Genomic DNA, 26,920 nt, shown 5'->3' with positions numbered 1-26,920 from the left:
ACTGTTTACACCGTGTTCCAAATTATTATGCAAGTTATATTTTCTCAGATTTTCTTAAATGGTCAATGCAAATGAGTATAATCAGTATAATTTTCAAGCCATGAACTATTACAGTATAAATCAAATTTACTGAACAAAGCTCCCCATGAGAAGAGTGTTTTTTTTCAAAAATAAAAAACTCAAAATGCACTTTTCCAAATTATTATGGACAGCAGATTTTCTAAACATTTTATGGCTTATAAAGACCTTTAAACGGTAATTCAGTGAGGCACATGTACTGAAATCAAAAGCTATTTCAATCAAAAACATCTTAACAGACCGAGTTACATGTTAACATAGGACCCCTTCTTTGATATCACCTGCACAATTCTTGCATCCATTGAACTTGTGAGTTTGTGGAAAGTTTCTGCTTGAATTTCTTTGCAGGATGTCAAAATATATTCACAGAGCTGCTGTTTTGATATGAACTGGATTCCACCCTCAGATCTTCTGCTTGAGGAAACTCCAAAGGTTCTCAATAGGGTTGAGGTCAGAGGTCAGAGGAGGATGGTGACCACACCATGAGTTTCTCCCCTTTTATGCCCATAGCAGTCAATGACACAGTGGTATTCCTTGCAGCATGAGATGGTGCATTGTCATGCATGAGGATGATTTTGCTACTGAAGGTACGGCTCTTCTTTTTGAACCATGAAAGAAAGTGATCAGTCAGAAAGTCCATATACTTTGCTGAGGTCATTTTCATACCTTCAGGGACTCTGAAGAGGCCGACCAATGATTCTCTCCCCATGATTTCAGCCCAAAGCATGACTCCACCACCTCCTTGCTGACGTCACAGTCATGTTGGGATGTGGTGGCCATCCACCACCAATCCACTACTGCGTCCATCTGGACCATTCAGGGTTGCACAGCAGTCATCAGTGAACAAGTCTGTTTGAAAATGAATCTTCATGTACGACTGGGCCCACTGCGACCGGTTCTGCTTGTAAACACTGGTTAGGGGCCGAATAGTAGGTTTATGCACCACAAGCCTCTGGAGGATCCTCCACCTTGAGGTTCCAGAGGCACCAGCAGCTTCAAATAACTGTTTGCTGCTTTGTAAGAGCATTTTAACAGCTGCTCTCTTAATCCGATGAATTTGTCTAACAGAAACCTTCCTCATTATGCCTTTATCTGTACAAACCCATCTTTGTTCTGAATCAGCCACAAATCTCTTCACAGTACGATAACGCTTCAGTTTTCGTTAAATATCTAATGTGTTCATACCATGCCATACGGCACTACACTACCTGATGATTTTAGTCAGCAGAGATTCTTTCTCTTTCCCATATTGTTTGAAACCTGTGGCCTGCTTAATAATGTGGAACATCCTTCTTAAGTAGATTTCCTTTAATTGAGCTCACCAGACAAACTAATCAACCCAGCTCTCTGAAATTAATTAAAGTGATTCAAAGAGCCCTGACACAATACCATCTATAAATGTAATGGCACAACAAAAAATGTAATCTTTATGATACTTAAATCCAATTTGCATAATAACTTGGAACACATTGTAGTTGTGGATTCAAATGATGTTTGTGAGGACTATAGCATATACAGAAAAATCTGTTTTAATTAAACAAGTAAAAGTAATCAATTCATCTATAGTTCTTTAAATAAAATATATTCTTTAGATTTTGTGACAGGGAGTGTATTTTGACTTGCCTCATATCCCAACTGCATTAAAGACATGACGTTTTTAATGTGTTTGTGATATGGAAACGTCAAAACACCTTATTCAAAAATTTATTCTTCCAGGTAATAAACTGGGAAAAAAAATCTGATTTTTTTCTGCATTTATTACCGGTCACAGCAGATCATGATAAGATTGCCATTTTGATCAGTAGGTGATTGACTGGTGCATCAGCCACTGGCCAGCACTGAATGTGACCGGAGTAAAAAAAAAACAAAAAACATAGCAAATGTAAGTTTGATGTAAGATGTTAAAAGTTCTTACAATTTTATTTAAATTAAAAAAGAAATTATTTCCCTTTTTTCAGTGCATTTTTCTCTCTCTGATAGAGTCTATGATAGAGATAAAAGCTTAGTAGTCTCATTTAATAAGCTGACCAACACTGTGCAGCTACAGGTGGGAGAAAACTCTCAACACTCTTTTTCACTTTTTCATTCAAATGACTTTTAGGAGCAACAGTTCTGATTACTAACTAATATGGCTTTGAAACAGTAACTTTTCAACGCCTTTAAAGACTCATTATCTAATCTATGCCCATTTCCACCAGAAGAGGATGCACTTTGATTTTTTTTCTCTTTTAGCAATTTTGTTCCTTCTGATACATGAGATGTAATTCAGTGACTCAACACCCAATTCTCTCTTCTGGTTTCCTCAGTGAGTGCATGTTGTATTAACTGCAGCATAGCCTGGACTGTCTCCCTAATTCATCCTGAACAAAATTAAATGAAATGGAATAATGTAGATTGCCATCAGTATCTTTATTTTGCCCCTGTTTTTTCAATTTAATGTTTCACCTTCACATGAATCAGTGTATCTTCATTTCCTCTTTGAGCGCTGTTACGTCGTGCGGACATGGAAACCAATCTGACAGGGAGATCTAATCTTGCACCTGTAGGTAATATGTAAAGAATCTTCTGCTTTGCAGAAAAGCTGCATTGCAGCATTTCCTTCAATTCATTGCAAGGCAGCTGCTGCAGACTTGGGGAGGCTGCTGGACGTAATGAAGCATAGATGAAATAAAGCCTACACAACCAAACTTCCTTTGGCTCATTACAGGGATGTAGTCACTCCCCTGCTGTGGAGCGATGGTTTTATAAAAGAAAGTTTAGAAACTTTAACATAGAACTTCTAACAATTTCTTACCCAATAGATGTGCAGAATTCACTAGTACTCAGTTACAAACTCTGTGTGCTGCTGCCGGTCTTGGCCAGGAGTTTTTTTTTTTTATCTCAATGGTGTTTTAATGATTAAATAAAGGTTAATAATAAGAAATAAACTGCTATTGATCTATCATGTAGTGCACAGTTATTGTATGTGAGCGTGTATTGGGGGTGCTGTGTAAATTTAGAATATGTGACAATAAGTGAGAGCAGGTTTCACCTGAAACATGGATTGAGTGTGGAGGGGACAAATCAAACAGAACACTCTTCTTAAAAGAAAGAACCATTTAGCTGTAATCAGAAACATTTTTCACAAATGTTTCTTAAATATTGTCTCCCCTTGTGTGTTTCTAGGCCTTCCCATGACATCAGCCTAGAGGAGTTTGATGATGAAGATCTCTCCGAAATCACAGATGACTGTGGGATTGGACTCAACTATGATTCTGATCCTTATGAAAAGGTGATACTCTGTTTTATGGTTTTCTAATATTTTACACATTTTATGAAATGTCTCTGTGTGTGTATTTATATTTGGCCTTCATCAAAGCAAAATAATAAAAAATAAAAACAAAAACAAACCAAAAAAAAAACACTTCTACATGAGTAAGTTTTTGACTCCAAGAACAAGAGCAGTGACTCACAAATCTTAAATAAAACTATAATTACTCAGTTACATTAGACAGATAATTGGCAAAGTACCCATTAAGGATAAACTGTTGCTGAAGTGGCTATAAGGGATTGAAGAACATTGTTTAACAATGCAATCTCTAAATAAAATGTGGTAAGTAACTTTCTTTGACTCTCAAAATTCACTTTACTTCAGTTTAATTCAAGAAAAGACTTCTTGTAGTTTACCCACTAAGCCAAGAAGTCGGAGATAAATTAGATTTTGGCAACGTTGCTGCGGTGAACGCAGGTTTCATCCTGACATGCGTGTCTGCTAATGCTTGACTTGTATTTACGCTAATTGATTTTTTCCCCTAATTTTATGGGTACAGGTATAAGCTGTCTATAAACTAAAATTAAATTAAAGACATCCACAGTCAAAGTTTGACTGATTGAAACCAGGGATCTGGAGCTGGAGCTAACCTCGCTGCACAGCAAGGCAACCCAAACCAGTTCCCTGTTCAAATGGCCCAGAGCTCCTGAGCCTGTTGAACCTTTTCCAAGTAGGACCATCAGGGAGTCTCCCTCCTATCCAAACGTCGCACCCTTTTTCAGCTGACGGTCTGGCCTTTTTCCGAAGCCCGGAGCCAAGCAGGGACCCCCAGCTTCTTCTCACCTTGCACTTGACTTCAAGGTGGATTAATTTTAGTAGCTCAATGAGATCCAAGTGTGTTGTTTTAAAATGTTGTCTAAACCAGCCGATTTAAACCTCCTAAATATTGAACACAAGACTTTTTGCAACTATCAACGAACTCTTATACTGTAGATGGAAAAAACAATAATTTGTAGGTCCACAACTTCCAGGAGAGTTTTGACTGCTCTTTAATTGCGAAAGCCTAACAGTTACTAACTGCAAAATAATTCAGCATCTTAGAAATAGTAGACAATATTAAAAGAAAATAATCAAATTATGTTTGATTTGCTCTCCCTATAATGTGAGGCTGAGTTAATTTTGCAGATGTAATAAATTTGCAAGGATGTTGATATGTAAGGTTTTATCAAATCAGAATTGTATTCAGGGGCTTAACCAATCAATGTCCTAACAATAAAACCAGGAGCTGACTTCAGAGAATGGCTTGCAAATAATGAGGTTACATTAAAACAGGTTTTGAAGTATACGGGGGGGTTTTTTTCAAGTTTGTGGTCTTGTTTTAGAGTTTTGAACAAGCTGTGGACAATCAGGAACTTTCTTTTTATCTTAGTAATTTTCCATGTTACCAGAAGGTAGTTGGGAACAATTATAACTAAAAAATTTATTTTATAGCAGACCTGCATAAAAAACCAGTTTTACTGAAAATTGTGTGCACAAATATGGTAAGAGAAGCTAAATTTAAGTAGGCACACAAAAAGAAACCAAACAAATACTAAAGGAAACTGTCAATTTCACTGAAATTTAAAATGATTAGCTATAACGTAGCTATAACGTAGGATACCTACTCTACCTGGTGTTGGTTGCACAACAATTGCAAATAGGAAAGTAAGTGTTGGTGACTTTTAGTCCACTAACTTGTCATTTGGACAATAATCCAGAATTTAAATTAAAATTTTATGAAAATTAACTTAAGCAACAAAATTTAAATAGCTTTGGTTAAAGTTTATGCAGCTATCTTCTTTGGCTGAGGTGTTTGACCACTTTGCGCATCATTCTTGACCTAATTAAAGGAAATTTTGTCACCCACCAAATCCACATCTAAATGAATTTTCATCCTCGACTGTCAATACATAAAGAACCATGCAATAAAGCTTGATTTAATGGTTGAGTCATGATCTGTTTGTTCCTACAAGTCTGGTCATCTTTCTTATAAGTAATTAAGTCATCTGGTTTCAACTGTTCTGTTTGCTTCTGTCTGTCCATCCTGTAGGATGTTAATGTTTTATCCTGGTGGCGTTGAGCCACGGCTGCAGCAGAGGCTGGATGACCCAGTGCAGTTTGCTGCTATGCAGAGACAACCTCCTTCTTTCCCTCCCTCCCAAGTGTGTTTTCCTTCCTCCCCTCACAGAGCGTTGCCTAGAGACAGAGCTTACACTCCCTGCTCCTTCTCTGCCACCTTTTTTCACTCTTCTTTTAAAGCTTCCATTCTTCTTCTTTCTCCTCCTATTCCTCTTTTTCTTGACTGGGAATGGGGATACAGCTCAGGGATTGAGTCTTAGGCTTAAGCTCCTGCCAAAGTGTTGCAGCAGATATTTTGCTTCCGTCCCCTTTAATCCTGTAACAAAACACATTTGGAAAGCTCACTTAAAACTGAGCTATGTAGAATCCCTCTACAGGAGGAAAGATTATTTAAGAAAAAAACTTTCATCTTGTGATGTCATACATGGTCCACTCCCCCATCGACGTTCTCCACATGGATTTAAACTCCTGTCTGCATCATCAGACAGCTTGACTGCTCACTTCGCAAACGTGAAAGCGTAGTTCAGACACGGCGTCAGTCCTTGTTAGGTTACATCATTGCCAAGAGGAGGGATTCTTGCTGACATGGGATGAATAGGACACACACTCAGACGCCCTCTGAGCATTCATATATGCGTGTGTAAGTCCAAATAACAAGAAGAGAAAGCCGAGACTAGAAATTACATAGACAGGGTGAATCACATGCTATTTGATTTTGCTTGCATCAGTAAGGTGCATGACAGTTTGTCAGCTCATCATCCCCAGCAGCAGCAGCATTTTATCCCCACTGATCATCACTCTGCTGTGGAAGACAGAGGCTTGTGGGTTTCTTGTCAGTATGATTTGATCACACTGGGCTTCATGCCTTTGATGTTGAGGAAGAGCGGCAAAGCTAAATAGTGAGATTACCTTTGCGCCCCAATCCAGAGTTTTGATTAATCCTAATTAGTTGTGGGGTCCAGGTCTTAATCTGTATAACTCAGAAGATTGCTATTATGACAGAGGCACGCGTATATGTGCATGTGATCAAAACAGAAGGTGTTTTTTTTCTGTTGTATTTGGCTGAAAGCGCTCCTAAAACAGTGCAATTTGTTTTAATGGAATGGTATTCTAACTTTGTTGTTAAGGTTTTGGTCCAGGGTGCCCTTTGCTAAATTCTCTAAAGTGTAGCTTTGACTGTATGTTTTCCTCAACCTTTCATCCCTGTAAGCAGTGTTTCACCATGTCAAACAGAGAGACCACCACAGCAACAGAGTTTCCTCTTTCTCTTTCATGCTTTTTAATCTTTTCACAAGGTCTCACATGCACACATACTCACAACCACAAAACCCCTGCTGCTCCATGCCTTGTGGCCTCTCAAATAGCCATCTCCATCCCTCCAGAGCTCAGACTGAATGGTAGAAGCGTATGCATAATTTAGCATGTGACAGAACAGCGGTGTATGTGTCCTAGCTGTGCTGCAACTCTTAATTTGAAATGCTGACATTTACAGATGCAGCAATCCAACAGATTCAAATTTAGAGTCACCGCAAGTTATGGTGATTTTTTTTTTTCTTCCAGCCTCCTGCAGCTAATTTGGAATTTCTGGGTAACCTAATATGTTTACAAATTGTGGGAGGAAGATATAGCACTTCACTCTTAACCCCATCCTGTGACATAAAATATATCTGGGTGAGATTGGATCACATAATTCTTCCCCTTTGTGTATTTGGTAAGTAAGATTATGAAAGCTTACAAAATAAACCAAGCAAAGTAATAAAGCCACCTGCTGTTCTCTGATCTTTACTATTTAAGTAATTTCAAGACTAAGAACACTAAAAATCTGAATATATAGTGCCTTTCAATAGTGTGAGTATTCCTCTAGCTTTTCTTTTTTACATTTTGTCATGTTACAACCACAAACATCAATGCATTCTTTTTTAGATTTTCTACAATGGACCAACACAAAGAATTTAACTTTGTTGGGGTAGGAAATTACATAATGTTTGTTAGAATTAAAAATCTAAAATGTTCATGCAGATTTTTTTTTACCTTTCTCATTTAAATAAAATATAGTACAACCAATAAACCTCAGAAGTCAACTAATTAAGTCCAACTGCATGTGATTTATTCTCAGGATCAAGATAGCTGTTCTTTGAAGGCCTCAAGTATTTGTTAGGGAATACAAGTAAAAAAACACCACCATTGTAAAAAACAGTTTAAAGTGGAGTTAGAAAACAATGTACCAAGTTTTGGACATCTCAGAGAGCACTTTTCAATCTGTTCTCAGAAAATAGGAATTGTGTGGCACTAATATATTGCCACCAGGAGGTGATTGTCACAAATCAGACCTATAAAGTGAAGCAGCCTGAAGAAAGCCATTGTTGAATCAAAACACTCTGTGTGTGATGAAGGGAGCACAGCGAGCATGTGGCAAAAGATGCTCTGATCAGATAAGAAAAAGGTTTGTCATTTTGTCCTGTGTGGTGAATGTTATGTTGGGTATAAGTCTTACATTGCAATGCATCTTACCCCTGAACACACCATGCCCACAGCAAAACTTGGTAGTGGCAGCATCAAGTTGTGGGGATGCAGAGAACCTGTTGCTGACGGAAGGCAGGTGGAGCCATTCATGGAAGACATTACCTCAGACTGAGTGTTATGAAATGGTTTAAATAGTTGTAACACATACCTACCTGCCATATTTTCACATTTCTATTCAAATATAAAATTAATCTCATGTATAATTTTCTTCTTCTTCCTCTTCAGTTTGATGTACTATTTTGTGTGGTATGTAATATAAAGTCTTTTTGAAAATACATTGAAGCTACTAGTATTAACATGAAAACATTTCGAAAGTTAAAGGAGTCTGAATACATTTCCAAAGCACTTTAAATGATTTCCAGCATCAAATATAAATTCAACACTTTGCCAAAAATAAACTAACCCCGCATCATAATAAAAACCAAAAACAATTATATTTTCCTATCTGCAATAATCTTTCTCAATATTCTTTTTAAAACTTAAGCTATTAAGTCTCTCCTATCTCCAAGATACTTTGATTTTATCGTTTCATTTTTTAAATTCTTTTTTGTCTCTGGTTTCACCCAGCATGTGTAAAATGTTATTTGCTTTAAGCTCTCATCTTCAGGCTCTCTAAACCTTTTCGCTGCTGGTTTTTCTGCTCATTAGGATACATGGTGCTATAATTTGACCCGAAGGGTCTGTTTTCTGCACTGGTAAATTGATTTTTTTTCATTAGGGCAGCCATCATACTGTTCCTCTGATATTCAGTTGCAGCAGAGTCATTTGATTCGGTCATCTGGCCTGCAGTCTACTAATTAGAGATTGCAAAGCTTTTCTGCTTTTAAGTATATTTGCTACTTTTGTAGCTCTACTTGCCCCTGTAAAGTTGCTGAAATGCTTATATGAAGGATATATGCAGGATGACAACTGGGAGCTCATATAATTGGCTTAGGTTAAATAGTGTCCTAGTACAGTAAAATGTAAGCCTGCTGATTAATAAACTGAATACATTTTCTGTCCAAGTCAGTAAGTATATTCCCAGTGGCTCGTATGCAGGAGTGCAGCATTGTGTACTAATCGACAGGATGCATGCTACTGGGCTGGGTGGGTTGTCCTTGGGAACTGGAGACTGCAGGGATTGATTTTTGCCAACACACACTTCTTATTTATAGTTTTGTTTTATTTATTTATTTATTTTTAATCCCGCCTGCCTGTCTGCCAGGTGGCCTTGCTAGAGGATGTGTTGTGATGCTGCAGAGTGTTGTCCCCCGGCAGTTGAAGCGTTTTCACAACCTAGATATGGATCTTTAAAGTTTTTACACCGTCATATTGTTATATGTCACATATGCTCAAATGTTGTGTGGAAAAAGCACAAGGAGCCTTGGCTTTTTTACATAGTGACTGCAGATATTTGCCTCAGAGCCATCCTCCATGGAAAACAAGATCTTTTTTCCAAACATTCCACTGTATGTTAACAACTAAATCCTCAACAAGAGATATGTTAAAGAGATACAAGTTTGCATATTCATGTGTAGTCCCTATGCAGTAGGCTGAGTGTTGATTTCAGATTCTGTAGCATAAACTGGATGCATCAGGCATCAGCAGAATTGTGTGGTGGGTATTAACATGAAAGGGTGAGAGGGTGAGCTTTGATTCGTCCATTAAACAGACGGCACTTAGAGGCACAGAAACTGCTGCGCTTGTTAACTGGATGTAATGGACAAATCAATCCAGGCATTGTTAAATTCAAAGTAGGGAATAGGGTCTCATGCAAAGAAAATCCTAAGCAATGTGGCAACGACACATTTTTTTGTATGTGTAGTATAGCATAAGCAAATGTTTTCAGCTGCTGTACACATCTGAAACCAACAGAGGAGGTGTGGTTTATTGAACCTCAAACCATTTAGTGTTGTGCTTTCCGGTAAACCAATGAAATCCGATACAGATGTGTTTGATCTAATTTTATTTTGTTCACCTCGAGCTTGCTAGTGTGATCTAATACCCTACCGTCTGCAAAGCCTTATCGCCTTTTTCATAAAGCTGATCCTGAGAAAGGCAAAAGCAATACTCATGAGCATGAAAAACAGTTGAACATGAGCTCCATTTCAATATGTTTGTCCATCTCTTATTATAAATCATAATACTAAGTCTTGCATAAGTATTCATACGCTTTGAGCTTTTCCACATTGTATGACATACTAAACATAGTGTCTAAGTGTTAAAGAACCACAACATGTGTCTATCTATATGATTGTTTTAAAGTACCATCAAAAGAGAAATGCTGCAGTACCTGTAACAGAGGTAGTAGGTTTGAACCCAACAAACAGTAAATGTATTTTAAAGGATTCCTTTTTGTATTTTCTAAATTTTTATCTGCTTTTTTAAATCAGTATTTGTCCATTTTTAAATTTTTCTTTTCCGTTCACCAAGGAAGGTTCTGACTGTTCTTCCTGCTTAGGTACTGAACTGCATTTCAAATCACCTGGTATTGGAGTCTCTGGATGGTATCCTGGAAGGAGTGCCATCTGGGGATTCGGTGGGGGGTTTCATGTCGATGTGGGTGATGATGATGTTCCTTACAATAACTAACTCTCTCTCTCTCTCTCTCTCTGTCTCTCTCTTTTAGGATTCCCTCATCCTGGAGAAGAGTGACATGCACCACCCAGTCTGCTCCTTCCAGGATGACTTCCAAGAGTTTGAGATGATTGATGATGAAGATGAGGATGAGGAGGATGAAGAGGATGAAGAGGAAGAAGTTGACCCTGATGCACCCCCGTCTCCCTCTGCATCTCCTCCTCCCTCCCCTATCCTGGGCACTCTGAAGAGCAGACCCACCACATTGAATCTTACCACCGCTGTGTCGCAGGTATGCAGAGTCAGTATTTAATCGCCCAGAATGCACTAACCTCAAGTAAGCTCTTTCTATTAGCCACATACAATCGTTTATAATACTGGATCTCGTTCACTAGGATTCGTTGAACAACAACAGCAGTCTGTCCCCAAAGAAAGGAAGTTGGCAAGACTCTTTACGCAATCCAACTTCACAAGGTGAGCTCATCACATTATCTGTAAAGCACTTGATGGAAGTTATTTTATTGTACAAAACAAAACGTAGTGAATATTATTTATTTTTCATAGTGAATATGAAAAATAAATACTTCCAACTCTCCACTGAAGTTCAGATAGTTTTGATAGCTTTGAACTCTGTCAAAGTAGGCCCTTTCCTACTTTCAGGTCGTCTGTCTCCAACCCACTCATGCTTGGAGGATGGTAGCCATGTGACAGGCCAGTGCAGAGCCTCTCCACTTTCCCAGGCTCCAGGGTTGCAGAGCAAAGGTACTCCGCCAAAACAAGCAGGGGAGGGCGGGAATCCCCAGTCTCCTCATAGGCCCCTCCTCTGCGACCTGGAGGGCAACAGACGGGAAAGGCCAGAATATGGTAACACGAAGGCCAGCCCATCAAGCTTGAATTTCATCCCCATTTACATCAGTGTGATGTAGTGCTGTGTTGTGGATTTGATTTAACGTACAACTTGAAAAATCATTTAGCTTTTTTTTTTTATATAGACATTTGCTTATATCTTGTTTTAATGAATATTGATCAGTAAAAAACAGAGATCAGCCTTTATTTTTGTCAAGCATGTTGAAATTTCTCTATCTCAGCTCCTTAGATTGTCTACCTTTTATCTCCAGTTTCATCATCATCAACTTCATTAAAGTTGCAAGTGCTGTGTTTTTTGTTGTTTACCATGTTTTCTTTCTGCAACTCTATTATCTTTACAGGATCATTTGGCCAGCACAAGTCCAACCCATGTCCTTCAGAGTTTACTGACTCAAAGGCAGACCCAACAATCCAGACAGCCAGAGTACCCTCTGTAGACGAGCACTCCCAGTGTTCAGACACAGAGGTGGACCATGACCTCAACAGTGACCACAACCATAAACACTCAAACCGGCGTGCCACAGACACTTATACAATCACCAGTGAGTCTGGTATGGAACCAGAAAACGATCCTGACCCAGATGGTACCAGTCATTGTTTATCATCCACGGCTCCCATGGGAGGGAATGAAGGTGCTGATACACCCTTGTCTGATGAAGAGCTGGAGAAGGACTTTGAAGTAGGAGTTCATGTGCAAGGAGGCCTATGACATGGTTTGCAAGGAGAATCCATCATCTTATGTTGAATTCCCTTCGATTGAGCCCTCTGAGCCCGTGTCTTTCTCCAGCTATCACTCAAGCCGCTCAGAAGCTCCAGACCAGTCCAACCATTCAGATACTCAAACAGCTTCTGCTGTGGAGCCAGAGGCTAATGATTCAACCTCCCCATCCTCAGACCCAGGGATAGCAGACATGAACCAACAGGGTTATGTGACTTCAGACCAGGACAAGGACCTTAGCTCTCCAGGTTCTGATTCTGAAGTTGATGGGGAGCTGGAAGCAGCATTTACTTGTGGGGGTCCTGTGGTTTCCAACATGATCTCCTCTATTTCAGAAACAGAGTTGGACTTGACAAGTGATGAGAGCAGCAGTGGACGTTCGTCTCACCTTACCAACTCAATTGAAGAGGCCAGCTCACCAACATCCGACCAGGAACTAGACCCAGATACCGAGTTAGAACAGGACAGTGGAATTGTTGGCCTCAAAACATCTCTGCTCTTGGGCCAGCGTGATCCAACCAAAGAAGACTCTATTCTACCTTCTCCTTCCCCTAATCCCTCACCTACTATTGCTACACCCTCACTTCTTGATTCACCCATCTTACCTCCTGAGTCCTACGATGATGGTCAGGCTCTGATGGGGATGCAGAGTGTGGATGATGAGCTGGCTTGTGAGCACCAGGCCGATCCAGATGAGACGCTGCCTCCAGCCCAGTGCTGCGACGATCGTCTGTCCAGACCAATGGTGCTCGAGATAGAACCAGACCATGGCCTAGAGAGTTTCAAACGCTCCTTCTACCTGCCAGTGGGGCCCAGACTAATGCCATGTGCTGATGAGTATGATGAAACAAGTGAGGGGGAGTCCGAATCAGAGAGTGAAGATGACCTAAGTGAGAATTCAGACTCCCCATGGCTTCTTAGTAACTTAGTAAATAGGATGATCTCCGAGGGCTCATATCCAATTAGTTGCCCCGAGGAGTGCTTTAGGAGGAAGGCGTCTGTGTCTGATACCATCTCCCCATCTTCAGACATTGGAGATGGAGATGATTTTAATGACGAGACCCAGGATAAGAAAGCAGATATAGAGAGGTCGCAGGAAAGGGAAAAAGAAGGCAAAGGCTACAGAAAAGAGATGATGGAGCCAGAAGCAAGTTCTCATCTCTATATGAACAATCCTACTGGTGATACTATAAGCCCACTGATTTTAGAGCGCTGTGCAAATATAGAGGAGGAAACCTCCTTGTATGCCAATATAGACTGTGATAAGAACTCCACAGAGAAGCTATCAAAGAATGCTGGGAGACCAGAGGACGAAGAACCTAATAATGACTTAATGATGGAAGGCAGAAGGGATTTAGACTCGCCCAGCCTCAGCGAGAGTGTGATAAGTGACAAGGATGAGGGACGGGAAACGGAACCCAGGCCAACAAGTCGTTCATCTGCATCTCTTGAGCGAATCACAGAGGTCAAAAACAGTTTGACGCTCGACATACCGACCGCTCAGACCAATCGCTGCTTTAGTCTTACCTACTCTACTGACAATGATGAAGAGGAGGACGATGGTGACTCTTATCCTTTCATGGGTAGCATGAGGAATCAATCGTATGGTGGTAGTGATTTAGAACTTGACAGCTCACCACCGATTGACTCCAGTGTGCACAATCATCCGTTACCTGACCATGACCTCCCACTGTGTGAGAAAGACCTGATTCTCAGGCAGTCGAATGAAGATGATGGACTGGCTTATGACTCCATGAAGTACACACTTGTGGTGGATGAGAATACAACGCTGGAACTAGTTAGCCTTCGGCGGTAGGCCTAACATTGTTTGAAAAATGAGAAAATAGAGTACAAAGTGTCCTTCAATTTTATCTGTGATGAACCTGTATTTTTTGCTGTTTTGTTCTATTAGGTGCACCTCCGTTTTGAGTGATGACAGTGAGTTGTCTACCTTATGTGATGAAGAGCCATTGGAGACCAGCAAGGTGGGCTACAGGCACGACAATGAAGGAATCAGGCCAGAACTTTTGAGCTCTTCGGAGGACTCCTCTCCAGAGGCTGATCTGCCGTTTTCCAAGAAGTTCCTAAACGTGTTCGTCAACAGCACCTCCCGCTCCTCAAGTAAGCAGTACAAAAATATAAATATTTTAATAGATTCTAAGATAGCTTTCATTATCACATTTAAATAGGCAAACATCTTAGCTCTGTTTAAACACAGCAGGCATAAGGAAATACTGTAGATCTGACTCAACTGTCCCTTTTATGAATATTTTGCTTTAAAAGTTTAACATATTGCTGCCTTCACAGTAGGTACCATCTCCTACTGTGAAGGTACCTCCTTAATACTAAGTGTAAAAGGGGGAAAAAAGTATTTCCTCAACAGCATTTATTATGTTTTCTGACTTTACCGCATAACACCTCCCAGCTACATATTTTGCTGAATACAGAAAACAGACATCCACAGCAAAGGGATTCACAGCAGCAATAAACCTGCAAAGAAAAAAATGAAACAAGATGTCTGCACTGAGCAAATGAAATAACATTTTCCTGATTATATCAAAATGAGTCATTTGTAATTTGTCTGTCTTCCATGCAGGCACAGAATCCTTTGGACTTTTCTCATGTACCATCAATGGAGAGGAGCGGGACCAGACACACAGAGCAGTGTACAGGTGAACTTTTAGGGTTCATGTAATCAGATAACAAGTGAATAAAGAAAGTATAAAGTATCCAAAACATCTCTTATGTGTTGACACATGATTCGTAAATGTATAAACCCAGAGCATTAAGTTGGAAAACTCTTGTATAGAGAAATTAAATGTGAATAATGTGGTTGGCTATGTTCTGAGGCAATCATCAACACTTAGGCGAAGAGAAAATGTAATGGCTACTTGTAGAACTGGGTGGTGTTAGGTGGCTGACAACAATGAGGTCAGCTGCCACGCATCTCCAAACTAAACAAAATAATGAGGAAAGCCCACAACAGCTTTCACTGTGCAAAAGAGGTGTTCTTTCTCCATTCTTCTATCCACAATGGAAGACCTTATCGAAGCAAATGTAGCATTTTACAACAATATCATTGTTTTGTCTTTGTCCTTATACAGGTTCATTCCTAGACATGAGGATGAACTGGAGCTGGATGTGGATGATCCTTTATATGTGGAGGAAGAAGAAGATGACTATTGGTACAGAGGCTATAACATGCGGACAGGAGAAAAAGGAATCTTTCCTGCCTTCTATGCCCATGAGGTCATAGGCCAGTCTAAAGAGTTGCTGAGTGAGTGGTGACATGCATCTGCAGTACTTTTTAACATTTCATCGAACTAAGGATTACAAAAGCGTAACACATTTGTTTTGCCCTCTGTAGGCCTGAAAAGGATTCCAGGGTGGATTGAGACATTCAATGTTCAGTTTTTGGGTTCTGTTGAGGTTCCTTATCACCAAGGCAATGGCATTCTCTGTGCTGCAATGCAAAAGGTAAGAAAAGTGAAAATATTAAAGCATACATACATTCTTTACAGTCACACTTAAAACACCCTTGTCATGAACATGAATGTCAAATTAACTTTGACTACATATTTAGCTAAAAACGGAAAACAAACATCCACAGCAAAGAGATTCACAGCAACAATAAACAAGCAAAAGTGTTCTCTTTCCAGATTATTTTCAATATATTTTAAGAACTTGTATTTTTAAAACAAGTTTCAGTTTATGGTGGATTTTCTCTAATCCATTCTGAATCAGTGATACAAACACATTCAAAAACATAACTGTGCTTCCACCTATATTTGGATAAATGATCTTAACAGGTTAAGAGAGACACCATACATTTTTGTAGCTAGGAACAAGTACTACTACTACAACCATGCTTTCATTTGGTATAGCATTCTCATCTTTGAAAAACGTCAATACAGATGGGCCCAGAACAATAAACCAACAATCACAAAGACATTATAAATATTTTTAAAGGCTTCCTGGATGTCATCCCCAATGTAATGACCTCAAATTATGGACCATGCTTAAAAGCTCAGTTCATGCCAGGAAATCAACCAGTTTGAATGAGCTCAACCAATTCTACTATAAAGAGTTGATAGCTACAAAACATATGTGGTTTCTTTGCAACTTGAGAAGGAATAATATACTAAATATCAGTGGAGATGTACAGTATATGTTAGTTGAGCCTGTGTTGATAAGTTTGAACCTATGTGAATTGAGTAAAATTTGCATTAAATTCACATGTGTGTACTCAACTCTTGATTTTAAAATTTATTGAAGTTGTACAATCATTCCACCTTGAGGAAAAAAAAAAGCAAAAAATAATATAGGTCATCAATAATAGCCATAATTAATGCAACGTTCACTCTGTACGTAGATCACAAGCTTATGCAAACTTCTGACTGACACTACATACTTACCAAACACCACCCTGAAAAACTGTCAATAGCCTCATGAACACACTTTTTGTCATGTAGATTGCGATGTCGAGAAAACGGACGGTGCATGTACGACCTCCTTCTCTCTGCGAGCTGGAGATCAGCTTGCAAGGAGTTAAACTAATCATGAGTTTGGACGACGAATATGACACCCTTGATGAGGTACAAATGAATAAAAACAAGAGACAGAACATCCATCTTGTGCAGAGTAATTTTACTTCCCTCATTCATCTACAATCTTGTTCTAAATTCTGTCCATCTTTCTCTTCTCATCCCCAGTACGACAGATGTAGTCACTTCTTCCAGATGAAGAACATCTCTTTCTGTGGATGTCATCCGAGGAACAACTGGTAAACTGTCCTGTCCTCTGCCCTCCTGTTTTTACTGCACACTAACACCTGACTGATTGTATCTTATTGCTCTCATCTCTTTGCAGCTACTTTGGCTTCATCACCAAGCATCCAATGCTGAACAGATTTGCTTGCCATGTATTTGTATCCCAGGAATCCATGCGGCCTGTGGCTGAGTGTGTCGGGTACGTCTGTGTTATTAACATGTTGATTAATGCAATCCAACAATGATCAAGAAATAGTAAAATTGTTTTTGTGTCTGTTGGCTCACAAGTTAGGTCTCATACAAGCAAAATCACATGTTAGGATCTTCTCCGTATATGTTAATAGCTTCTCTGTTAATCTTTCTGTACTGTATCCATATTTTGGCCTCATATTTTCCCAAATCTTCTCTGTCTTCTAACAACCTTAAAGCTAAATTATTTATTTCCTTTGTTTTTGGTCATTCCCCTCACCACTCATTAAAAAGGATTCTTTGCTCTCCACTATCTGAGTACATTGCTGGTGCCTGACAGTCTGGTCAGTGATTTTAGTGCCCATCTGTTCTTGAATGTCTCCGGATCAGAATATGTTGTGTTGTTTTTGTTTTTTTAGATCTTTTAGTTGCATGCTAAAAGAATGTAGTGTGAATGGAATCAAAGTTTGGATTAAATATTAAAAGTCAAAATTGATCAATTTTTTTCCCACCCTAGTTTTAAGTGGGCAGGAGGTGACAACTTAAAAGATTACACTGAATGAGGCATTTCTCATGTCGCATTCAGCAACTATATGTCTGAATAATTAAAGCTGCAGATACGCCACTGTCTGTGAAAATATTAAGACCTTGACAGCAAGGCTCAGGTTTATCTATTGGCTTCTGATACTGCCTTCTGTAGACACAATCACAAGAACTGAACCTAAGTAGAACCTGTGTTTATCTTCACATTTTTGTTTTCTTGTGCTGTGGTACCTGGGTATTCATTCTGAAACATCAAGACGCTAAAGCAAATGTTAAGATGTAACACCAGTCCCCATGTCTGTTTTTTTTCTTCTTTTTTTTTTCTGCAGTCGAGCCTTCCAAGAGTACTACCAAGAACACCTGGAGTACGCCTGCCCTACTGAAGACATCTACCTGGAGTAGAAGGAGCACACATGATGACCCCTTTCCTCTATAGCCAATGTACATTGGTTAAGTTTTCCACCAGAGGACACTGTCAGTCTTTCTTTACTATTATTTATGTTCCTCCAGGATCACTGTAAAATATTTTTCTGCATCCTTCTGAAACTGGGATCATCGTTTCTACAGTAAGCTATTTATTAGACTGATTTCATTTATCCCTTTTCCTGTTGATTTCCCTGATCGCAATGCATTGATTGCCTGTTTCTTTTACCGTTTTTCTTTTCTATGATATAAAACTAAAAAGCTGAGCACCTGTTTATTTAAAAAGTTCTTGTTTTGAACTTACATTATACCTACTACGGCTGTATCACTTCTCAATGCATGGCTGGTAGGGTTGCTGCACACTGACACCAACAAATACACATATCCAAGTGAATGACAAGCAGCTCAACAATCGTAAGGGAATGGTGTAGAATCAAAAGGTTTGTAAATATCTTTTTGTTTTGTTTTGGTTTAAACAGCTAACTTGCTTTGTACGAAAGAAAATGTTGGAGTTGATTAGAGAAAGTTAGCAGGCTCTTTTACTCAACCTACTCCCTGCGTCTCGTACAAGATAAAGTGTGTGTTGTAAATACGTGTATAGAAAGTAGACAGACATACATTGCCTCATTGAGTCTGATTGGGAACACAGACGGGACTGATTTTGCTATAGATTTTGATGTGGGTAAACAAGTAATAAAACAATGGCTTGCCCTGATGGGAGAACACCAGATGTAAAAGTGGAATAAGTTTGGAAAAGTTGACTTGGAACCAACTTTTAATGCTATTAACTCCTTTAGATGTTTTATTCACATTGGATTAGATCCAGTAACTGTTTGAATCGTATAACAGCATTGATTTTCCCTCCTGTCCTGACGTGACTGTTGTCTTGCTTGTTGACGTTTTACCACAAAGTAGCTTTCATGGCAAATTTACCGAAACTCAAACGTGCCACAATTCAATTAATAAATACATTGTTTTGTAGATATTTATACATGTAATAATTCAAAGAAAAATAAATGCATTAGTTGAATTAACAAATACAGTATGTCTTAAATTATTTAAAATTTTCAGTGTTTTAACAAATTCAAAATTAGAAGTTTGCTTTTATTATATGTCAAAAAGATATGTAATTATATTAGTGTTTATTTTATTTATTAGCTTTGTATCTCTGTTTTTCAGGACCTCTTGAATTGATTTTATCTTTCTGTCTAACCCATTGAAGGACAGGAACAAACACTGCTACAGGCAAGATGACTGTTGTGATCGTTAATCATTTAGACATTACAGACTATCCAGAGTAATAACATGATTTTTTATAAATCTATTCATCATCAATAAATCTTTTTATAATGCTGTTATTATTATCTATCCATCCATTATCTAACATGCTTATCTTTAGTGGGGCTGTGAAGGGTGCTGGTGCCTATCTCCAGCGGTCAGTGGGGCAGGACAACACAGAGAGTCTGCATCCACAGGTAGAACATGCAAACTCCAAGCAGAAAGACCCCGGGATTCGAACCCAGGACCTTCTTGCTGCATGGCAGCAGTGCTGCTATCTGCGTCACTGTGCAGCCTGGTATTGTTATTATTCTTGCTCTCAATATTATTCTTAATATTTTTTTTCAACTTGAAGTGTAGCACTGGAAATATAATATATATTTATTTTAGCACAAAACCAATTACTTTTTATTAATGCTTTCAATTTAGATTTGTGTATTAATATATTATTGACACATTAATATATTAAACATTTATTGACTTACTTAATGCATTTATAAAAATGTTACCTATATGATCCTATTTTAAATATTTATCAAATAAAATATTTATTAATTAGATTGTGGCATATTTGAGCCAAACAAACAAAATCTCACAACATTTAAACCTGCAAAATCTGCTTTGCTGGAGAGTATTTGATATTCAGGTCAAAGATAGCTGAGGCCCCCACAACAAGCCATATTCTCAATGTTTTGACTGAATTATTGTGGTTTTGGGTGATGTGTTAGCCAACATTCTGTTTTATTTTGAAATTTCTGAAAGAGACTAGTTGGAACAGTGGCTGCATGTCAGTGACACAGTAAACAGCTATTGCTTGGTCTAGGTATCAGTGAAATCTAACCTTTTCTTAGAGCTTTAAAGAGAGTTTTTATAGTCGTGGAAACTACCAAATAGTCACCGGTTACCCATATTTATTTAATGCTTCTAGGCTTGTTAAAGATGAAATAATGCACTCAATAATCTCCGCCGGTGTTGATACTGCGGAAAAATATATTTTTAGATAGGAGAAGAAGGAGGTACACCTAAAACCGAAATGGGCACCGCAGTCATCTGTTATTTGAAACTCAGGCTTCCAGCGGCAAACATTGCTCTTGTTATCTTAGCCAGATATTTCGCGTCTTTCTCTGCTACGTTCAGTCATAATGAAGAACACACTCCCGATCTGAAGGATTTCAGTGGTATAAGTCGACATGACAGGAGTGAGGGTTTTATCTATATATCGCTGTCAGTTAGGTCATGTATATACAATAGAAAATCTAAGTGCTGTGTCCTTTATGTTGAGTATGTTGACAAAATGAGTATGTAAAATGAGTTAAAAAATTCATTATAAAAAAAAAAGATCACAACCAGACAAAAATCCCTAAAAACAAAGAAAAGACTTATGTGATCTGCAATAATTTAATTTGAATGTGTTATGTTTCGCCACTCAGGTGGAACTTTCCTGCTGGCTCCATAGTTTCTACACAGACAGGCTTTGGCAGCACATTTAGGGCACATCTGTGAGCTGTGGGGCCACCAGTGTGCGAGAGCAACCCTCCGCACCAGGTTAACAGTGGAGTTAAACCCACTCAGATGCCACTGGAAAACTATCGTATCGCGTCTTGCCCGTTGTGGTCATCGCCTCTGAGCAAAAACAGCGTGCTCCATCTCTGATCTATGTATCTACTTGCTTCTGACTACGTTTTCTATCTTGTTCCAGCCGAGTTAAAAACCCCGTCTCTTCAAAGCAGCTCCACTAAAACAGCCTTTGAGGATGGTCTAGTCCCATATAGCCACCGAGAAATACAGTTAAACCAAACTTTTGACTTTGTTACTTCAACAAGATTCATCACTGTATACCTAGAGCAAAACAGTATGTGAAAAAGCCAACATAACCTATCTTGTATCTTTAAAAATTCAAGGAAAACTAAGAAAAATTGCAAAACGACAACAAACAAACAAAAAAAAAATCACTCTGCCTTGTCATGGGTTTGGTCTTATGAATAAAATATATGCTTGATGTCTGAAACTTTTTTGTTGTCTTTATTGAGCTTCACATAAATTTGACTATGTAGGAAAAATAAGGTGAACATTTTTGTACAAATATTCAAACATTTGTATTCAAGTTGGAGAACATACAGTACTAAAAGACGTCAATGTTAATCAGAAGAAAATTTCCTCATTGAGGAAAATATTATAGTATTCTTTTTCAATAACAAGAGGAGATATATTCTCCAGAAGCTAAAAGAAAATGATTAGTGCAAAACTCCACATGACCTTAATGTCCTCTGATCTTTAGATTTTAGGATAAATTCAGTGCAGTATGTCTCCTCCCACCTTGTCTTCACAAACACCCCCAAAGCCCTCACCACCAATCAGCAGTGGCAGCAGGTGGGCTTGGGGCTACACTCAGGACTGCAGCAGGGCTCAAGATCCGGGTTCTCTCCCTTTGATATCTGGCTTTCTCCAAAGACCATGGTCGCCTCAAACTGCGCCTTGACTTTCTTTATCTGCACCAGCACGGCTTGGATGTCGGGTCTCTCGTCCAGAGGAAGAGGGTAGTGCTCCGAGGGGTCGGCCTCCAGGTCAAAAATGAGAGGTGGATCATGGGCCTTGAGGACCGCAAACTCGGAACAATCTTGGTCAGGGGTGGTAGCACTGTGGGTGGCGCCTAATGGGGAAAAACCATAAAAGAAATCAGCAAGTTTCAGATTAACTGCATAACTCTTGGGTTTTTCTTTCTTAAAAAATACTATTGCTTATGTTTGGAAAAAAACAAAAAAAAAACAATTAGTAATATTAAATGATGTGCTGCTCAAATAAATGACATTCTTTTTTTTTTTTTTTTAACAATTTGTCATTATACTACTACAAATTTCAGTTAAATTTATTGGAAATTCATGATAGACCAACATAAAATATTTTACCACACTTTTGTGTTGTTTTTGTTCTCTTTATTTCCTTAGTCTAGCCATTTTTAAAATCTATTTTCTATAATGGGAATGTGGGTGAATCTTTCTTTGAAAATACCTGCTTCATATGTTTAATATTTACCATTTTAAGAACATTTTTATTTGTCGAACTATTGTCCTAATTAACATCTTTCTGCAAATACTGCTAGCAGGATGCATTTGTACCATTCCTAAATTGCTGCTGTGGACCAAAAAAATAAACTTTTTGAGGATCACAGATGGCTCTTAGAATGATTTGGACATGTTTTGACATTCCTGCTTTATTCATAATTTCTACAGCTTTTGACTTCTATTTATAGCAACATTCTCAACATCCCCCTTCAGTAAAGCTCATTAAAATAAAGGATTGTGCATGTCAGATGGACATGTTTCTAAATATGATAAGATGGTATGAGAAAAGATTAGGCTCTGTGTGTTTTGGGTTCTACCTCTCGTGTAAAAGTGGGCCTTGTACTTTCCCAATCTTACAGCAAACAGGCCGTATTTTTCATTAGGATCTATGGGGTAGAACATCACTGCCTCCCTTTTACTCTGCAAAACAGAGAATGAGATCAAAGACACACATTATGCTTAAGTCAGCCTGATTTAGAAAATCCGTCTTTAATTAAATAACACAGAGGACACAGCTGTCACCTTTCCTTTGTGAAAGAGGAGATCTGTCATATCAAACCCATCCAGTATCACCGGGGGAAGCTTGGCTTCAGCCAGACTTGCAATGGTTGGGAGGATATCCAGAGTGCTGGCCATCTCATGGGTCACCCCTTAACAGGAAACAGAAACAGAGCTGCTGTTAATACAGTCTTATTACAATAAATACGTTCATACTGACAAGCAATGACTAAGAAGATAAAAACAAAATGAACCCTAGCAGACTGCTCATAAATATAGTCATTAAGGTAATTTATGATGTGTGATTAAAACCAGAAAAACATCAGACGTTTTTCTTTTAAGAGGTAAGAAGAGGTAGTTTCACTTTTAGTGTCCTTACCTGGTTTAATGACCCCTGGCCAGAATGCAATGGCTGGCTCCCTCATGCCTCCATCATATGTTGTACCTTTGCCACATCTCAGTGGGCCTGAATTTCCACCACGCGACATACGCATCAGTTCAGGCCTACACACACAGAAACAATACTCTGTTTAATTATACCAAACATTGCTGAGATTGTTTACACGTTTCCAGTCTCTTGTGGGTAGACAGGGTTACATTACAGGAGAACAGCTCTCTGTTTGTAATCAATGCGTCTGTAATTTGCAAGTGATTCTGTAACATTAGAAATCACGTTTTGAGGGTCTCACTTCTCCTTCTTGCTCTATAAAAAGTATGTCTGTCAGTTCATAGTACAAAACTTCCTAAATGCTTTTTTTTCCAGCTATGCTGCAAGAACATGTTTTTAATCATTTGTTCAAGTTACTTTATGTGGCTAAGTTGATCGGTCGATTTTCATTCTCAGAACAGAGCAAAAGCCATCTAATGTATCACTCTACCTCCATAATGAATCTGCCTTAGCAGTGCATGAGAGTTATATTATTCCTAAACCATTTTCAAGTGAGAGATGAATATTAGCGCTCAAAACAACGGCAAAAATGAAAGGCGAGTCCTTGTTAAATTTTTAAAAAGACTTACTACAACAGTGGGTTGCATTTTTTAAACACAGTAAGAGAAAAAGGACAGGTACTTCTGTATTATTGTCGAAATATCTGCAAAAAAGGTACATGTCTTTAACATCTCTACTCTTCTTCATTTCTTTACAACTACAACCAACCAACCCATTGTCAGCAGTGAAGAACACAAGTGTGTTGTTGATCACGCCCATCTTTTCCAGGGTTGTTATTAGGTTTCCTATTGTGCTGTCAAACTCAAAGAGGGCATCACCAAATGGACCTCTCAGAGAGTGACCTGCTGCTTCTGGTACCAGCATACTGAGGGTAGTGAGTGTGCTGTAAGAAAAGCATGACGGAAAATGTAATTAAAGCATTATGTAGAACAAATATAGCTAAAAATTATGAGATACTATGTTTATAGAAAAAATGTATACTACAGATCTTAAAATACATTTGGTCATGCTGGAATGGTAAAACTTTCTCTCAGTTAAATGTCTGAGAATAATACTATCTTTAGTTTGAGCAAACTCTCAAAACAGAAAAAACACTTGAAGAGGAAAAACCTCACGAACCTAAGTCTGCATAAAGCGCATCAAAAAATAAAAAGTTGTCTTTTTATGTTATTAAGAGTTTTATGGAGGCAACAGGCAAATGACAGCAAAAACAAATGAGTTTCTTGTGAAAAAGTAAAGTTTGATTTGTAACAGACTTTTTTCAACTTACAGTAACTCAGATAAATATTTCACTTGAAAGACTTCTCAGTTCAATGAACTAACAATAGTTCCACAGCTTTAATAGAGACAGGACTAGCACAGACCTCGCCAACATACAGTACAGACCAAAAGTTTGGACACACCTTTTAATTCAATGAGTTTCCTTTACTTTCATGACTATTGACATTGTAGATTCACACTGAAGGCATCAAAACTATGAATAACACATGTGGAAATATGCACTAAACAAAAAAGTGCAAAACAACTGAAAATACCCCTTATATTCTAGTTTCTTCAAAGTAGCAACCTTTTGCTGTGATTACTGCTTTGCACACACTCTGCATTTTCTTGATGAGCTTCAAGAGGTAGTCACCTGAAATGGTTTTCACTTCATAGGTGTGCCCTGTCAGGTTAATAAGTGGGATTTCTTGCCTTATAAATAGTCATGAAAATAAAGAAAACCCATTGAATTAGAAAGGTGTGTCCAAACTTTTGGTCTGTACTGTACGTCAGTTAAATGTTCAAAGTCTGATATTTTTACTGTGATGTAATGCAACTTTTGGCTTCAGTCGGACTGCAAACCATTGAAGATTTAGCCTACGTTCATGTGACAGAGACTCAGTGATTACAACAGTTATTTGAGATGATGAACACTAGAAATTTAATGAATGATCTAATTTTTTGAGAAGCTCAATGTTGGGTTTTATTAGCTGTAAATGTGGAAAAATAAAGGACTGGAAAACATAGCTCTATGCATAATAAATCTATAATCATTCAAATTAAACGTTTTGGATTGAGTCATTGAAATTATTTAGTGATTCAATGACAGTTAAATTATTATTTACCTGCAACATAACTAAAGTGTACTAGAAAAAAAATATTCTCAGATCTGAAATTGTTTTATTACTTACATGTGATGGGTAGTACAGAAAGAAAGGTTGATTTTCCTTGACAGATGTGATTATAAAATTGGTTGCAAAGTCACTGTATGCCTTTTCCAGATCAAGGAAGTTGACTGGTTGCTGCTTGATCTTATCATTATGGACCAAAGGGACGGTTACTACTCCAACATCACACAATCCAAAACACTTTACATCTGGAGGGAAACAGGTCAAGTTGCGGCATGGCCCCTTAGAGAAAAGCAGATTTAGATACAGATCATTTCAAATTTCATTTTCTTTTTTTTTTTTTAGGTTTTGAAACACTAACCTGGTCGTGAGAGTATGGGATTCCCAAGTACTGGTCAAACCCCTGTTGAGTTGGGAGAAATGTTCCATTGGCTCCATAGCCTAAGTGCCACTTCCCCACAGCAGCTGTGGCATAACCCAAAGGTTTCAACACCTCTGCAATGGTAGTCTCATTCAGTGGGAGACCCCCAATGGAGCCTGGGTAAAATACACCTGGAAAGATTCCTGAGCGAGTCTGGTAGCGACCTGTCAGCAACGATGCCCTGAGAAGCAAGCAATGCAATAGAGGTAGTTAGTTAATGCAATGCAATAGGACATCTTTTAATAATGCAAGGAAATTAAAGCTGCAGAACGGGACAGAACTGGTATCCCAAACACTTGTTATATTATCAAATAAGTACAATAAATTGCTTGTTGACCAGCTTGTCATAAAGCGGTGTGGTACCTAGAAGGGGCTGCAGACCGGACTGGTGCAGTAAAAATCTGTAAATCGAAGTCCTCCTGCTGCTAGGCGGTCCAGGTTAGGAGTCAGTGAACTCGGGTGTCCATAACAGCCCAAGTCCCCGAATCCCAGGTCATCTGCGAAGAGGAGCACGAAATTCGGTGGTGAAGCAGAGCAAATGGACAAAACATGGAGAACAAGGCAGGTGAAAAGAAGGTAAGCCATTTCGAGCCGTCCTCTAACTCTGAAAAGAGAAGGAAGTCACTTCCAAAACATAGTCAGTGCTGCGTTTGTGGTGCCTCGGAAAAAGCCGAGAACAATATGGTAAATTACTACACCGTGATTAACTAACATTACAAATGTCTTTACGTTTAATTACCAGAGATTTCCATCTGTATTTAACTAAGCTTATTCGTGCACTAAAAATCATTAAATTGCATTTTCAAATGTTTCGCTGACGCTGATGAAGAACGTCAATAGAGAGTTGGCGTTGAATTTTAAATTAATGTTAAAAATCTCTGTTCAATAGTGACGGAAGGATTTAAAATTTCTTTAAAAGAAAAAATACCAAGCTTCAGAGACTAAGATTAAGACTAAGATTAAGATTTATTTTCTTCCTCTGAAGCAGAATATCCCGATTAAATGAATACAGTAAACAAAAGCAAGTCACATGGTTTTTTTTTTGTGGTTTTTTTTTAGTCACATGGTTGT

The 26,920-nt window shown here is 38.5% G+C and overlaps 2 protein-coding genes across 2 annotated transcripts in view; one reads left to right on the top strand and one right to left on the bottom strand.

Moving 5' to 3' along the window:
- mapk8ip2 (mitogen-activated protein kinase 8 interacting protein 2) overlaps window positions 1-21,320 on the top strand; it is a 30,355-nt gene extending 9,035 nt beyond the window's left edge. The window contains 14 exon segments of the mRNA XM_032584335.1: window positions 3,244-3,349; window positions 10,578-10,817; window positions 10,921-10,999; window positions 11,186-11,389; window positions 11,734-12,091; window positions 12,093-13,922; window positions 14,023-14,231; window positions 14,707-14,782; window positions 15,215-15,387; window positions 15,478-15,587; window positions 16,583-16,705; window positions 16,823-16,893; window positions 16,980-17,078; window positions 17,941-21,320. Coding sequence (XP_032440226.1) covers window positions 3,244-3,349; window positions 10,578-10,817; window positions 10,921-10,999; window positions 11,186-11,389; window positions 11,734-12,091; window positions 12,093-13,922; window positions 14,023-14,231; window positions 14,707-14,782; window positions 15,215-15,387; window positions 15,478-15,587; window positions 16,583-16,705; window positions 16,823-16,893; window positions 16,980-17,078; window positions 17,941-18,013 — 3,751 coding nt within the window. The 3' untranslated portion in view covers window positions 18,014-21,320.
- Window positions 21,314-26,491, bottom strand: arsa (arylsulfatase A). Its single transcript, XM_032584326.1, is given in 9 exon segments — window positions 21,314-21,962; window positions 22,692-22,794; window positions 22,897-23,024; window positions 23,252-23,376; window positions 24,033-24,169; window positions 24,171-24,203; window positions 25,492-25,710; window positions 25,790-26,036; window positions 26,220-26,491. Coding segments are annotated over 9 exon segments (1,503 nt in total). The 5' UTR covers window positions 26,435-26,491; the 3' UTR covers window positions 21,314-21,666.
- Between the last annotated feature and the right edge of the window lie 429 nt (window positions 26,492-26,920).

This window comes from Xiphophorus hellerii, chromosome 2 (assembly GCF_003331165.1).
Source record: "Xiphophorus hellerii strain 12219 chromosome 2, Xiphophorus_hellerii-4.1, whole genome shotgun sequence".
In the NCBI taxonomy this organism is placed as follows: Eukaryota; Metazoa; Chordata; class Actinopteri; order Cyprinodontiformes; family Poeciliidae; genus Xiphophorus; species Xiphophorus hellerii.
The sequence above is the reverse complement of the archived record's forward strand: the minus strand, read 5'-3'. Positions and strand labels throughout refer to the sequence as shown.